General features: G+C 34.8%; 1 protein-coding gene across 7 annotated transcripts in view; it reads right to left on the bottom strand.

The window, feature by feature from the left end:
* The window catches only part of Adgrg6 (adhesion G protein-coupled receptor G6), a 134,642-nt gene that overhangs the window by 34,504 nt on the left and 83,390 nt on the right, over positions 1-16,748 (bottom strand). For 4 of the 7 annotated variants that reach the window (XM_010626606.3, XM_033763256.1, XM_033763260.1 and 1 more), the window contains exons 6-10: positions 14,634-14,717; positions 9,128-9,213; positions 5,953-6,005; positions 5,021-5,083; positions 1,808-1,953 (exon numbers count right to left, since the gene is read on the bottom strand). In XM_010626606.3, the coding sequence (XP_010624908.1) occupies positions 1,808-1,953; positions 5,021-5,083; positions 5,953-6,005; positions 9,128-9,213; positions 14,634-14,717 (432 nt within the window). The remainder of the gene's footprint in view (positions 1-1,807; positions 1,954-5,020; positions 5,084-5,952; positions 6,006-9,127; positions 9,214-14,633; positions 14,718-16,748) is intronic. The other 3 variants (XM_033763258.1, XM_033763257.1, XM_033763261.1) reach the window with 1 other exon arrangement.

Here is a 16,748-nt window from a genome sequence, read left to right on the forward strand (position 1 = left end):
TCATCTATTGCCTGACTGTCATGTTGCTTCTTTGTGGAGACTTCTGCGTGAAAGGGCATCACTTGTGCTTTTACACCCTAAGAAGCCCTTTGTTAGGAAGAAAGTATTTTATTATCAATTATTTGCATTCATCAGTTCTCTGAGCTCTACTAATCGTGTGTACTGATGAAGGAGAGCTGGGGTGCCTCACAGAAGCCGCCTGGCCTCAGGCATGAGCCCCAGCTCAGAGCCTGCGGAGTCCCTGCTCTCCGCCTCAGCCTCCTGTGTGTACACTCAGGGCAGCACTGAAGCTTTTTCTCCTGACTTCTAAGAAAGCAGATAATTACAGATATATAATACACGTTAGAACAATTACCGTGCTGCACATATATCTGAACATTTGCTTTTTAAAAATATTCCCATCCAGATTCATTCATTCAGCAAGCAGTGAAATACTGGGGAATGTGTTGGGTCCTGGGCGCAGGTAGAAGTAAAGGCCTTAGAAAAATAAGATGTGATCTCACACTAAGAAGATTACAATTTAAAGAAAAGTTGAGAGCATAAATATGTGCAAGATCGTCTTTCCTCCCCCCTTGTGTTTTCCATGTTCCCCTTCCTCCTTTCCCTTCCATTCTTTCCTTTCCTTTTCCTGTCTTCATCTCCCTCCCCCCAGCCCTCCCTCCTTCTCTCCCTCCCTCCCTTCCCTTCCTGTATGTGTATTGTGTTTGCGGCACTGAATACTGAACGCAGGGTTTTCACACAGTGCTCCATTCCTAGTCCCTTTATTTTGAGACGGGGCCTTGCTAAGTTACTAAGTTTCCCAGGCTGGTTTCAAACTTGCAATCCTCTTGCCTCCACTTTGAAGAGATTCGTGGGCTTAACAGTGTGCGCCACTATGCCCTGCTCCCAGGACCATCGTTTTCCAGAGGGTATGAGGCCCAGGTACCTGACCTGGACAACAGGAAGCGGAAGCACAGAGTTGGTGATACGGATTTACATGGTGCCAAAGGTGACTTTGGGGTAGCTGGACAGTGAGGTAGAGAAGGGCAGGGTGGACCAAGCACACCGAGATACACAAGCTCCTGTTGGGAAGGGCAAGCAGTGCCACAGCTGGGGTTGGAGCTGAGGAAGAGAACTGTGTGGGAGAAGAGATGTGAGGGGCCTGGGGCTGTGTTGAGGTCCTAGGTTCCATTCCTGATACCAAAACCAAAGTGAAACAAAACAAAAAAAGAGAAGTGATTGGAGGTCCATGGTACCCTAGACATCTGGCCATTTCCTGAAAAGGCAGTGGGATTATTCATGCAGACAAGCAATACAAAAGAAGGAAATGTTTTACCATGAGAAATTGCCCTTTATAAGATTTTTTACTGGAGTATTCATGCAGACAAGCAATACAAAAGAAGGAAATGTTTTACCATGAGAAATTGCCCTTTATAAGATTTACTTTACTGGAGTTTTCATATCCACGCACACACACACACACACACTTTCTTTTAAGTCTCTAAAGTTGAAGCCAATAATGGTCACATTATTCTGGCATTTTCCTCAGATTCTTGGTAATTTCATAAAATATTCCTAAAATAAATATGAACTCTCATCTTCCTTCTCCATTCCCTTATATTCAAAATATGCGTGTTATATTTTGGTGTTATTATCACCCTTTTGCTACAGTATCTCCAACACAACAAATTTTATCATCAGGAAAAAATACATTTACATAGACAAATGACATAAAGAAAGAATATCTCTGTTGTTTGTTGTCCAGTTATAGCAGAATATGTAGTCATATAAAATGCATAGAGTAAAAAAAAAAATGGAAGTCACTTACCCAGCTGCCTCACATTCACAGTGTACAGCCTCAAGCCCACATCCAGGGAAGCGTTATTCTGTAAAAGCTTCTGCTGAATGGTTTTTCCTTCTAAGGGGACATCACCATCGGTAGCATTGTAAACTAGAAGGGCCCAAATCGCCAACCTAGAGGAACATTTCATATAGAATTGTCGTTGGAGATGTTGACTGGTTCCTTGCTTTTTGGTGGGAAAAATAGGCCACTTGAATCTGGAGGGTGACTATGAATTGTTGAGACTGACAAGATTAACCAAGGTGTTCTCGGACTTTCCCTGCTGCTGTATGAATTACAGTGCTAAAAATATCTCAGCATGAAAAGATTTGTATAAGATACTACATACATAACTACATGTATAACTTTATCAGATAAGCCTATTTGTTTTCAGAAATATTTTAATTTTTGATGTTGATAATATTCAATGTATTACATAATAATATATTCTAGTGTGCACATAAGACTGGGTTTTATTTGTTGTTAATTCACTGCTTGTTTATGGTAAGGAATAAAATTTTTTAAATATTAGAATTTTAATTGATAATTGACATTTGAAATTACTGTTACTGTTTAAAAATGTGGCAAAATTTCTCCAGAAGAGTGACAAATAATTTTCCATCTCTAAGAAGCATCTGGAAGTGTGTTGTATGGTAAAATTTATAAATAAACACTCAAAATTTGGTCTGTGATTGGTCAACATACTGCCAAAGACAATTTCAAGGTCTGGCTTTGAAGATACATAGAGATTAAAATCTCTATGTAAAGCAAAGAAATATATCTTAAAATCCTCGTCAAAACATTTTGTTATATAATTTAATGTTATTTTATGTTCAACTATAGCCATAGCTTAATCAACAGCAGAAATCAAAATTATTAATTCAGCACTGAGATAAAATTAAATGGCATTATCTTGTCAGGTAAGAGAGAAATTCTTTCCCTTGGGTGTGATATCTCTGGGTTTGCAGAAGAACTTTCATTTTGCTTCATGTTCGAGGAGAGATGAATAACATAACACAGGCATTGCATTATTGAGGCAGTTACTATCTGCATGCCAGAGACAAGGACAAAGCACGAAGCTACTTCATGGAGAGGCAGTGGCATATTTTATTTTTTAAATCCTATGATTATGAATCAAAATTGGAGTACTAATACATTTGCAGTGCTAAAATAATAAAGACTATGTTAAATATTTGTCATTCAAAGTTAGGTGAAATTAAGTAGAACTGCTTTTCCCCTTTTAAATACTTGTGGTATCTCAAGGACAAGTGCTGTGCTACTATTATAATTCACTCTGAAAAGCTATTTATCTTGAAAATGATCAGTGGCTAAATGTTCATATATAAACCATATTTCAGGATAAGGCAAAAATAGATATGAATACATTTGTGAACTGTGATATCTTGGTCATTTTTTAAATGGACTATGGAAAAGTATCCCTTTATTAAACTTTTGTTTGAAGATAGGCTTTGTCACTCTGGTTATTGAGAACTTAGAACTGGGTGTGTGATATTTTACTTCTCTTGAACATTGGGAACATCATTAGAAAAATGTATTACAGATGGCACTGCAAACCCAAGCTTAGCCATTCAAGAATAACCATGCACTTTCACGGGTCTTATCTGTGTTTTCCTTTCTCATCCTGAAAATTGAAACTATTTGATGGTTCTACAAAGTCAAGTTCTATCTGTTGATACCATCAGCCACTCTTTATTTGAATAAACCTGTCTCGGTGGCTTTAGTTTCCTGCCTGTCTAGGCTATAAGATATGATAGGATTACCTAAAGCTGTAACGACACAATCAGATTGAAAAGGAAAGTTTAGGGAAATGAACATGTGAAACTAGCAGTTTGGAGAAAAACAATGAGAGGTGTTCATCAATGAGCATAAAAGCAGTAGAGAATGGGAAAAAAAGGAGAGGCCGTAAAATAATTAAAACAATGCTCATAATTCATATAAGGGGGCTGAGAGATGTAACACGTGGGTGATTCCCAAATGAAGACTGGCCCCTTGTGAGAGAGTGTCCAGCAAAGGGTTCCAGGCTGCTGCTGGATCTACTATGGAAGGCTTAGTATCACAGTAGTGAGTCTGGAAAAGAAATCACTCAGCTAAGTAGAGAAGGCCTGTCATTTACAGTATTCAAATATGTTACTTTGTTTTTGGACCATAAGGGAAAGAAATAATGTCAGAAAATAAAAACAATTTTCCCTAATCAGGTGGCTTGATCTACTATATATATTATGACTTTCAATTTAAATTTAGAAAATTTTGTTTAATGTTAAGTAGAAAATAATACCGAGAGGTATCTCTGGTCAAATTTCAGATTAAATTTTTGTTTTTATCTTCTTGTAGTAGAACTATATTCCCTGAAACGAAGCTTATTCTTTCATCACATTTGTTTACTGAAGTTCAGCAAGATTTATGAGAACATTTGCTTTTCAACCCATTTAAAAATCTATACTAGGTATATACACTATATATATACATATGGATCTACTTATGTACATGCAATATCCTACCTGAATTCAACTACGTTTTTCCAGTTAGGAGTTAGGAATTCAGGTTATTTTCATTTTACAATAATCTGAACAGCTGCCCCTTACATTCCACCTGCTTTAGTATGCTGTATATATAAATTAAATTGCCTATATGAAGCTATTACTCTGATATAAATTTTAAAACGGAGAATTTAGAAAATCAGGTGATGGCTTTAAATGATCAACATTTTGTCATTATTATCCATATTATTAGATGCTGTCATACATAATAAAGTCTACGTAAAGGTTTTTTTTTGGTTTTTTTTTTTACAGTTCTACAGATTGTATTCAGGGCCTTGAATTCAGGCAAGCACTCTAAAATCCTAGCTCTAATGTTATTTCTTGAAGTTATATTGGAACTTCAAATAGAAGGTAATGGTTATGTAAAGTAAACTGTAAATACCAAGAGAAATAATTCATAGTTGCTACATGCTCTACTTCGGAATTAGTTTTTCACTAAGCTTATGCTTCTACTCAGTCTGTTTTATTAGGGTTTTTAAAAACCAGAAAAAATAATATGCATTAGCCTTAAACAAGTCATTCAAATGTTCTAGGTGATTAAATTTTTCACTCCTATATCATTGTTTTTATTTCCCTACCAGATTGTCAAAGCAGTGGGCAAGAAAAAGAATGTCATACTTTTAGATGATTTTGCTAGTGTTACCTTTGATCATCCACAATGCTTCTCTTGACTTTAATCTTGTCCTCTCCAGTGCTCAGGTGAAAGCTACAAATATAAATACATATATTCAATGACACCTTTGTGTACTGAATTATGAAGAAAACTAAAAGAGGTAAGAGATAGGGCAGACTGGAAATCATAGGCCACTATTCCCAAATGTGTGTTCTGAGGTTCCTGATTCCCTCACAAGCCCAGGCAACTGTATGTTTTTGCTTCCTTTTGAGGACTAACAGTGCATACCAGTAGGATAAAGAATGCGAGAAGTCCCTAGAAACAAGCTGCTTTAGTTTGCTGAATAACGTACTTCCTTAACTTGCCAACTGATCCCTTTCCTTTTTCTTTTCTTTTCTTTTTTTTTTTGGGGGGGGGAGTTGGTGGGTATTGGGGATCAAACTCAGGACCTTGTGCTTGCAAGGCAGGCAACAGCACCACCACTGAGCTAAATCCCTGGCCCTCCCTTTTCTGTTATTACTTCACAGAATAGGTGGTTACTCATCATGAAAAACACTTTAAAAACTATTTTCACTATAAAACTAAAAACAAGGTACAGACACAAAAGGTACAGTACTGGAAATACTGGTTTCTGGGGATTTAGTGGCAAGTTTAAGTAGTATAAATTAATTTTGAAAAGCCAGGTTGCAAACAGACTGTAGACATCCTACTGTGTAGAAAAAGTGGTCTTGAAACTGAAGCACACACAATCCTCGGTGTATGGTGGGCCCACAGTGATGTGAGAAAAAAACCAACAGAACTTTTTTACATTTCATTATCCTCTAATTTTTTGATACACTACAACATATACTGATTCAGTTATACATAAGCACACACACAGTTTATTTCTGGTACATTATACAGAGACAGTAACATTAAAAAGACACTACTTTTTATTTAAAATAATTCATTCTGTCACTTACCTGATATTAACCACATAAACAGTGTAGTTCCAATTCTGGAAAGTTGAATTGAGCTGAAAACCATAATGGAAAAAGGTAAGATTTTTCCTCCCAAATGTAAGTTTGTCTCAGGGATAAAACCTCAGGGAAATCTTGGCAAACCAGTGCAATGAGAGATAAAGTAAGCAGATACTGAAGCACTGTTTACTAAGAACCTGATAAATGTTATTTTTTTCAATCCTTACAGCAGTCAATAAGGTAAGTATCACTCCCTAACTCCACTGCCTTATCTATGAAAAAAAATAGAGATCCACAGATATTAAATAGCTTGTCAGTCACCCAACTATTAGTTAATCTAATAATCTGGCAGAGTCTACAGTGGAACTCAAGTCTGTCTGTTTGAAAACTCTCCAATTTCCTCTACAGGTCATATTATAATAAAATTAGCAAAATGAATGCCTTCCTTATTCTTTATTTATTTGGTACCGGGGATCGAACTCCGGCCCTTGCATTTGCAAGGCCGGCAGAGGAACCAGAGTCAAATCCCTGGCCCGTTATTCTTTATTTAACAAATACCGAGATACAACAAAACACATTTTGTAGAAATTAGCACCTCAAAAATAACTAGTAATAAAAATATAAATTAACAACTTACATCTTTAAAAACAGGTGCAAAATGAGTTCAACACTACTGGAAATGTTAATTTCTTGTAGTTATTCAACAATTTTTACGGGTCTCCCTACCAGATTTCTTAATGAAGCAGTAAATTCTTCTTCAATATAAATAATAAATTTTCCTAATATAGGGTCTGTTACAATTGCAAAATAGGATTTCTTCACTGATGTGAGAGTTGCCTGTTTTTATAACAACTCCACAGGTTTTCTAGGTCTTGTTTCACACCAGTGTTCAGCTTTCCTCCCAAGCATTTGCTACAGTTTGCGTCTGGAATCTCTCCCAAGAGCCCCCATGCTAAGCCTGTAGTGCTATTGGAAAGTGGTGGAAACTCATAGAGGAAATTAGCTCACTGGGAATGTGTCTTGAGGGACACTGGGACTCCTGTCTCTCTCTGCTTCCCAGTGGCTGTGAAGGGAACAGGTTTCTTTTGCCACACGCCTGTTAGCATGGACTAGGCCACCACAGGTCCAAATGGCCAAGTGTGCATGGAATGAAATCTCTGAAACTATGAGCTAAACTAAATCTCTCCTCTTTCTCAGTTGATGATTTCAGGTCCTTTGTCACCGCGATGGAAAGCTAAATGTAAATGTTAGGAGATGCTTCTAAAGGGGAGGTTAAGTTCTTTTTAAATTATGAATAATAATGCAGGTTTAATTTCTCTTGTCTGAAATGCTTGGGGCCAGAAGTACTTCAAATTTCAGATTCTTTTAATTTTGAAGTATCTTCATAGATTTTACTGGTTGAGCATCCTTCATTTGGAAGTTAAAAGGGAAAGAAGCATTTCAGATTTAAAATTCATGGGTTAGGGATGCCCAACTGTCATATGTGCAGTCTGTAATATGCAAAAAGACACAACTTAAATAATCCTTTTTATCAAGTGTCTGCATGGATAGCTTGCATCTTAAATGAAAAGTATCCGAGGAAGTTTAGCTTCAGATGAGAATGATACTGTGTTGTAAACAGTACAAAGACATAAACATAAAATTCTATCTTGTCTAGCAAAGAATTCTAGGGATACTAACTTTTAAGATTAATAACATCACCGTCTTGAGAATAAAATTAAACAGACTTTGACATAGTTCTGACTTCAAAGAACAATACTGAAAAAAAAAAAGGGATCCAAAAAGGCATTGGTTCTGTGAAGCTTGCTTTCCACTTAAGAATTAAATGTATCTCAGTATTACATAACATTTTTTAAAAAGTCAGTTGTAATCTATTTCCTTTAAGACTATTAGAGAATTTTATTTTCCCCATTAATTTTGTAACAGAAGCACTAATTGCATGCTCTTGTTTCTAAGGTCAACTTGTTTTTTAAAATATTACTTTTAAAAAAGATTTAAAAGATTATGTTTTCTCATCAGGACACATTTATCAAACACATACAACATAAGGAAATTCACTTTTCTTACTGCAGAATATATACACTAGAGACTATTCACACAAAAAGCTGATGTTTTAACTGTACTAAGATCTGTCTATTCTGGTATTTTCTATGAAAAAGTACAAAACCTCATAGACTAGAAATATGAGAAACATAAAATTTTTGAGATTGGTGTAAAAAAAAGAAAACAAAAAAAAATCCACAGGTTGTATTCCATAAGGGAAAAGTGTTAAAATTTTTAAATTAGAAAATATCATAAAGTTCAACAACAGGATACTGGTTAAATAAATTATAACCTAAATGTCCACTGACAAAAGATTCATTAAATAAATGCCTAGACAACCACATGATGAAACGCTGCACTGTCCAAAACAAACAAACAAACAAACAAAAGGTAAGTTTCTCCTGTTCTAAGGTTGCAAATCTGGCAACAACAAATTAATTACAAGGTTAGAACTGGCATATAAAATATATTCGTTTTAATGTAAAAAGGAAGAAAATAAGAATCTGTGTATTTTCTTTTATGCACAGAAAATAGTTCTGAAGAAACAGATTCCAAGCAGATATGCTGATTTCCAGATACACGAGTGGCAAGGCTGAGCAGAAGACTTCATGAGAATTTTTTCTTCTTTGGGTTTTGGTCCTACATCCAAACAACAATAGTAAACACATACTTTAAAACATAACTTTACAATATAAGGACTTTTTTTGGACGGACTTTATAGTAATGAAAACTATTTCTATTTGTGTGATGATTTTCTTACTAGTCTCAGTTTTGTATTCTTTACTCTAATGTACTCTTTTATGCACTCACACCATTACCTTGCACATTATGTATCTACACAGACACCAAAAGGAATAGCTGCTGCACCTTAGTATGATCTATAGATTCAATTACCCAGAATCTCTTTCAGATTCCAGAAGGGAAAGGTTTAAAACAAACAACCCAAAGGGGGGGGGGTGAAGGGAGGGCAAGGACAAGGGGAAAAAATGAGAACCAAGACCTGTCATGTAAAGGTACAAGATCTCAACAATGAATGTAACTGTCCTGTATACCTAAAATGTACCCATAAACGCAATGAGGAAAAAAAATAAAATAAAACAAACAACCCAAAAAGCAACTGTAAAAGTTCACTTACCCATTCTGCCACCTTGCTCTGTACTTTGGCCTCAGGGTGATGCAGGATATTTTGAATCACTACGGATATTCTATACATAATTCCATCTGCCCATTGGAAATAGGATTAATCCATGAATTATGTTTTATAGTCATATCAAACAATAAATTCATAACCACATAATTCCATGCAGGTGAAGTGAAACTTTTTATAGAAGCCTAGAACATTTCCGGGCTGATTTAATGTTAAATTTTTTGACCTTTGTAACTTTTTAGAAACAGCTGCTAATTGGTTTACTTTTATAATTTGCTGCTCCTAAAATATCATTTGCATATGACCTCTGTAATATATGATTCTTCAGATTTCCGATATGAACCATCCATAAAGTGTCAATTTTTCCATGTGCAGTTGGATCTCTTACAATAGGAAGGAATGCTTGTTTACCATTATAAATATGATGAAGAATTCAGGATGAAGGGCTGAGGGAGAGGATGGCAAGGGGGTACTGAGAAGGGAAGGCGGGTACCGCCCTCCAAACTTCTGCCTTCTTCTCTTCCCAGCAAAAACATTTACTTCTACTAAACTACTTAGTTAGGCTTCACCAGATATTTTTCATTAAAATTTATACCAAAATAGGAAGAAAAAAACCCTTGAATATTTGCAGGTACATTTAAACAGGACTGTGAACAGAGGTTCTATTTTATTTGAGGAAGGGAAGGCAATCGTTAGTTTGATTTTGTTTTCCCCTCGAAAAATACACTGACCAGCAAGGGTTTGCTAAATCCCTCCAGCTGCGAGCTATCAGGCCTTTTACTCAAAGTAGCTAGATCAGAAAAATACACTCAAACTACCTTGGTTAAAGAGAGAAGAAAATGTATTATCTATTATTGGCAATTATCTTTCTTCAAACAGTGTTTAAGTGAAGTAAAATATGCATAAAAGATATAGAAATATAAATTAAAATAATGTTGAGGAATGTATTTAAAGAAAATTGTGAGGAAGCAATGGGGAAAAATACAAAAGTAAGCCTCCGGAAACTCCCAAATATACTAAAATGCAAATTCCAGTCCCACTACTAAAGGAATGTCTTTCCACTAAAGGAATCAGTCTCATGCCAAATGACAGAAGTGGCCATTTTCAAATACAGTAATACAAATTCCTGAAACTGGTGTAATTCCAAAGACAGGTGAATTTAATTTATGCAGACCAGGTTATTTCAAATTCTAAATCTCTTCGGGCACTTTAATCATCTTGACTTTATATTCCTTTTTGAATGAACAATAGAGGAACATATAACACAAATGGTAATTCGAACAACAAAAAAAATCTCTTATCCTGTGGATCTCATCATATCAAGTCACGGGACTTCTGAAAGACCGAGAGGAAGCTCAAGAAGGGAGGCCCAAGAGATCCCAAGGGTCTTCAGGAACCAGTTTAGGGCTCTGCAGGATGTTCATCGATTCCAGCAGAGTATCTGAAAACCTACCACTAGATGGAGTCCTAAAGCGCAATTTTTATTTAAAGAGGAGTATTGGTTCTCTTTGAGGGGGGAAAAAAAATTAAAAATCAGTAGTCGAAACCCCTGAAATTTTATTTAAGACAGTTTATAGATACTTAAGATAGTTTCTTTGTATTTTACATTTTTCCTGCCCTCTTTTTTCAGCTGATTGTTTTTATAAATGAGAGAGACATCCAATATCAGAGACAAACTTGGGAGCATTCTCTCTAGGATGATGCTGCTTATAGCTGATAAAATGTCAATATTCCAGATCATCGACATCTTATGTTACAGATTCACCTGTTCTGTGTGTAATTACGAAGTAATCTTTTCCTAGAGGCCTCAGAATTATATCATATTTCAAACAATTAGCCAAACACTACTCAGCAGAGCCTACTTCTTAGTTATTTTAAGTTAGTAATGAGGTCAATAAACAATCTTGAGATGTGTCCAAGAGTAAACCAGCAAAAAAAGGATAAAATGTCCAGTGAGGAGCTGCTGAAAAGAGTTTGGATTGCAGCAAACTAATTTAAGGTTTAAACGCTGCCTTTGGAGGAAACGCAGTGAAGACCCACAGAAGCAAGCTCTTCCCTGTTATCAGGGCAGAACAAGTTTTCTGTAGACATGGAAACCTCTGTGGTGTCTCAGTAAGAACTACCCATAAAATCATGAGTTCCAGAGACTTCAAGAGATATATGGACGGGGCCAGGATTTAGCTCAGTGGCACCATGCCTGCCTCACAAATGCAAGGACCTAAGTTCAATCCCCAGTACCAGAAGAAAAAGAAGAGAGAGAGAGAGAGAGAGAGAGAGAGAGAGAGAGAGAGAGAGACAGAGAGACAGAGACTGTCCTTGTAATAACATTCAGGTCAAAAGAACATTTGGTAGACGTTTCCTGAAATAAGTATTTAAGAATATATTATCTTTCCAATTGGATAATTCTTCCAGTCACAGAACATCAGAGTAGAATCACTGCCTGGTGTTACAGATGTGATGTCAAAACAGTTTTCCTTTCTCTAGGTGTCTTGCCAATGAATCTTTTTTTTTAACTTTCTTACCACTCTTTTCAGTTTCTTGGAGGATTTAGAAATGACACTATGGTATCTTCAAGGGTGTGAAATGCAGGTTTGAAATGATGGGTATCTTTTGAAATACAAACTGAGTGTTACTGTAGGGTTGAGATTATTTCTTTGACTTGGCTAGGCAATGAGGACACGACAGTAGATGGCCTGTGTCACCAACACACACTATTTCCTTAAATTATCTGGCATACAGAGCCCTAGTGACTGCTAGACCCACACAAATATCCTGGGAGTCCATTTGGTATTGGAATAGCTAAACATGCATGAGAATCAAGGAGGAACATTACAACTGGTACCTGCAAACTACAGCTTTAGAACAGTAATAAGAACTAATGTCATTAATTCCTTATGTGGATTGACTGTGCCAACTTCATAAAAGCTTACTATCTAGTGGCACAAGGATGTTGTTCCAAGCACAGAAGATATTATTTGGAATGAAATAATAATTAGTCCAGGAACTTTCTTGGGAATGTCATGGAAAAGGCACATAAGTTCATGATTTGTGGGAATGGTTAGATTATCCACGACATCCTGAAATATCTGTTCATGAAGAACAGCCTAAAAGATAAGACTCTCTTTATATAACTGTGGCTATCAGATGAAAGGAGTTTTACATAGAAAAATGGTCGTATTATACAAAAGCTATGAAAACAAATTTCATTGATAAAATAAGGAAATACACAACAATCTCAGTCCCTCTCCTGTCCCTTCACTGACAGACTGTAATTGATGAAATCAGTAAAACTCTGAAAGCTCAGAGCTAAAAGGACAGGATAAGGAAGATAATGTGTTTGTCAGCTGTTAACTTTCTCATGTGCTCCAAGTATAATTTTATAATATATCAGATTGTGAGCCTGATAATGTTTACTATATCAGTTTCCGAAAGCATAAGAAAGTGTTGATGATATGTAAATGATCTTAGATAGTCCAGGACAGGACATTAAATGTCACTTATTCACAAAGAAAAAAAAAAGTAATTCTCTTTATGATTATTTCAAATTTGCTTACATCAATAAAAATTAAAATTCTTATTTTAGTATCATTCATCTCTGGCATTTCTTTTAAAAAAGATAACAGGATCATTCAATTCTGTGATGTGAAAAGCTAAGGAAATACACAGAGAATTCAGAAATATTATTTACATTATACTTATTTGCACATTATATTCTTTTCATTTCTATTTTACAGCAAGTAAAAAGTTCATTTTACAATAAAGAATTTAATTTCCCCAAATAAATACAAATATGAGTAAAAAAAAAGTGAGTCAATTTAGAAAAAGACAAAGTAAAAACAATAGGGGATTCGAGGATATGGTACAAATCATGCACAAATTTGAACACGTAATTATGAGTTTATGTTTATCACAGGAGTTTTGAATATTTTTAAACGCTAAGATTATATTTTGATCAAAATCATCTGAATTAAATTCTTTTTCATTAAGTGGTCAACACAGACCATCTGAGCTGATTCTAACATTTGCTTGCTTTGTTGAAACCCCAAAGAAGGTCATGACGCAGAAAGAGATGGACTGAACAAGGCTCCCTTCAAGAATGTTAGAAATGACATGACTGAGTGAACACAGCCCTACTCTACCAAGTCGAGGACTCTCAAGCACCATATTAATGTTCTTGGGCCGTAGAGGGTATGCCAGTCTTGGAGGACAAACACCACAGAGGCTCTTTGTATGTTCACACAAAGAGTGAAATACTTAGAATTATAATATTCCCATCTGCTGGCAGGAGTCCATGTGAAATATGCACTGGAAACTTCAGCTGCTGCTGCTTTCTTGGAGGTTGCTGGAATTTTTGTTCCATCATAAATCTCCTTGGTGTAACTAGCAGAATAACCATAAACACTTCCCTGAATTGATGGCTTTATAAGCCTAACGAAACTTATATCTATGTTTCATGTAAAATATTCCATATTTCCAATTTGAATGTCCTTACAGAGGAAGTTGATGTAACCCTTGAAGCCGAAAGAAAAAATGAACTATGTGAGTTTCTCTTCTCTCAGTTTTGGATTCCTGGTGATATAATACAGATGTCTTGGACTCACGAGCTAAAGGACTGAGGTTTCCACTATCTCATATTTCAGAATATCACTGTATTTTAAGGCAATGGTGTGTCACCTAATTGGAATTTCTCTTTATCACTAACTAAAATCACTAGCTCTAAATTTTCAAAAGATTGTGTGAGTAATCCATGTGGGTAGCAGATTAAATAAGAATTCAATTCACCTGGTTTTTCCTCTGCTCATTTCTTAACTTTATATAACTACTGCATTTGCAAATTAGACCTAATATTAAAGGGAAATTACTGGAAGTGACTTGAATTTTATTAAACCAAAACTGATTGGGGCTGGGAGTACAGTTTAGTGGTAGGGCATTTGTCTACAATGTTTAGGTGCTAGCACTGCCAAGAAAAGATATGATTTAACTATAATAATATTCTAACCATTATTCTTCTTCAACAAAAACAAACCATTTAAATGTCACTAATATTTCAATATAAAGTTAACATCCATGAAAAATTAAACTACTAAATTTAGTTTTTTGAAATTATAAAATCCTTTGAAAAAACCAGTTTCCCTGAATAGAATAATCTGGAAATATATAATATACTGTAGAAAGAACAGGGTTTCTTTATCAGTTCTCTATTGTAATGGAAATTATTTCCTTTAAGCTTAATATCTTTCTCTTAAAACTTCCTTTGAAAGACTCTTTCGCTAAAAGTGCAGATCAAAACTACTGAAAATATATTAATTCCTCTGGTCATTACAAATGTGAATGTATACACATGATACTTATTTATTAGCTTTGTAACAATACAAATGCACCAATTTACCTTCAAAAACAGAAATGTTGCTGGAACATTAGACATTTGCAACCTTAGAATACAACTTTTTATTATGTTACACATATCACAAATAGAAAAGTAATGATTTCTTACCATTCTTTTGTTTATCGATTCTATTAGTAACAGGCATGTTAGTGGTGACAGTGGGTGGTGTAGTACTAGTAGAGCTTACAGTTGCTGGCAACAAAGATGAGAAAGATGTCATTTTGCAAGGAGCACATGACAGTTAATATGGATAAGCAATTTATAATTAATGCATGGAAATACATAGAGGAGGCATGGAAACTATTTCTTGCTACTAATTACAAAGAACTCCGAGGTTATAATATGTAAAATGAAGCACTGCTTTCCGTGGCACACTGAGAATCAATTCCCATAGTCATTAGTGCCAAACAGCATGAGGGTCTGCAACTGGCACAAAGTGACTGAACAAAGGATATTTCGATTCTAGACCCTAACTCTGCCAGGAGAAAGTTGCCAATCAGACAGAAAATCACTAAACCTTTGCAAAACTCATTTCCTGCATTTGAAAAAGAGAAAGTTAAAGGAGGTTGTCTGAATATAGACCTAAACCTTGGATATTATCTAAATTAAACCAGTTTGCTTGATCCACTAAAATTAGAGAAATTAAGTCTCAGAAGAAAATAAATGTAAGGAAAAACAAGGGAATGAATGTATCGACTAAATCAGTCATTTAAAGATCCCAATAATTTCACTAGACATTGATGGATAAAAATTATTCCACAAGAACAACCATTATAGGAGAGATATTTTCAATGTATTAAGACATAGTTACGTTTTCGATACTTCAAAAATTCTCAAAGACCAAACCCTTATGAATTATTTTTAAAATTCTAAGGGATTGGAAAAATCTATGTAAGAAGTAAAAAAAAATATATTTTTTCTCTAGTTCATCTTATTAAGACATTTATATAAGATGTACATTTATATATACAATTATGATGTTATTCATTTCCTTCAATTAAAAGGTTACTTAAACAGTATATTTGAGTGATTACACAAAGAATTACCTTTATAAAGCTCGTTTTAAAACACTGAATTTCTGGGTATAAAATATACATTCATTGATAAATAATTTTCCATTCCAACGCACATACAGTACTTAAAAATGGGAATTGTTTTTTAAGACTTTTTAGAAAAGTTCTTTTATGAACAATGTTACGTTTATCTTAATGCAAAACACATTACGAATTTTAGTCATTTGGGACAGAAGGGGAAAAAACGAAGAAAAAGCTGGGTATCTGGTTCTTTGACTCAAAGAATAAATATTGTAGATATCTCAGATTTAATCATTTTAAAATTTTAAAATAATATTTTTAAAAAGTTTTCAGATCTTGAAAGAAACGAAATTAAGCATTTCTGGCCTGCATCATACAGCTATATTAAAACAAAGAGTTCATATAAAGAAACTACTTAATTTTAGTAGGGTATTCATTGATAATAATATCTGAGCAATGTCTAAGGAAGAAAAAGACAAAGAGATTCCCCTTCCCCTCATTTCCTGCTCCCACACTCGAATGGTACAAAAGGGGAGATAAGTTTCTATTTATTTGATCTCACATCTAACTCTATCAGCTTTGTGCCATGATCCTCTAAATAAGAGATCCAGCTTTTAGGAAAGTTAGGGTCATGATTCTCATGTGACACATAGCATATGCTACTTCAAACAGAAGTATCTAACAGAACAAACTAGTGAAAAGGGACCATGGGTGATTAGGAGGTGCAACGATAAATATGAAAGCAACACATCTATATTTTTATCTTAAAACTTCTATGACTATGTATTATTTAGAATGCAGTTATTTAGTAAACAATAGATAACTGAGTATTTACCATGATATAGTTATTAAGTAAAATTCTTAGCATAGTTATCTTAACATTAGCTTAGTATAACCATTTTATCTGAAGACTTAAAAATTATAGATATACATTTATATTAAGTTATCATAAGCTGCCCTTTTCTTAAACTTAACTAAATATTCAATTTATTTTTCCGTTTGTTTTATAGACACAAATACTCCTTCAAAATATTGGACCTTCGCAACATTCTTGAGAAGAAACAGAAGAAGGAAACCAAAATAATTCCTTGTTTAATAACATAATCACTCATTCACATTTTCAAAAACTGGGTGCTTGATGCAGTCATCCAGTGTGTGAATGCATTCTTTCTTTACACGGTGCACTCAC

Source organism: Fukomys damarensis, unplaced genomic scaffold (assembly GCF_012274545.1).
Source record: "Fukomys damarensis isolate Sample0158 unplaced genomic scaffold, DMR_v1.0_HiC HiC_scaffold_14, whole genome shotgun sequence".
Classification (NCBI taxonomy): Eukaryota; Metazoa; Chordata; class Mammalia; order Rodentia; family Bathyergidae; genus Fukomys; species Fukomys damarensis.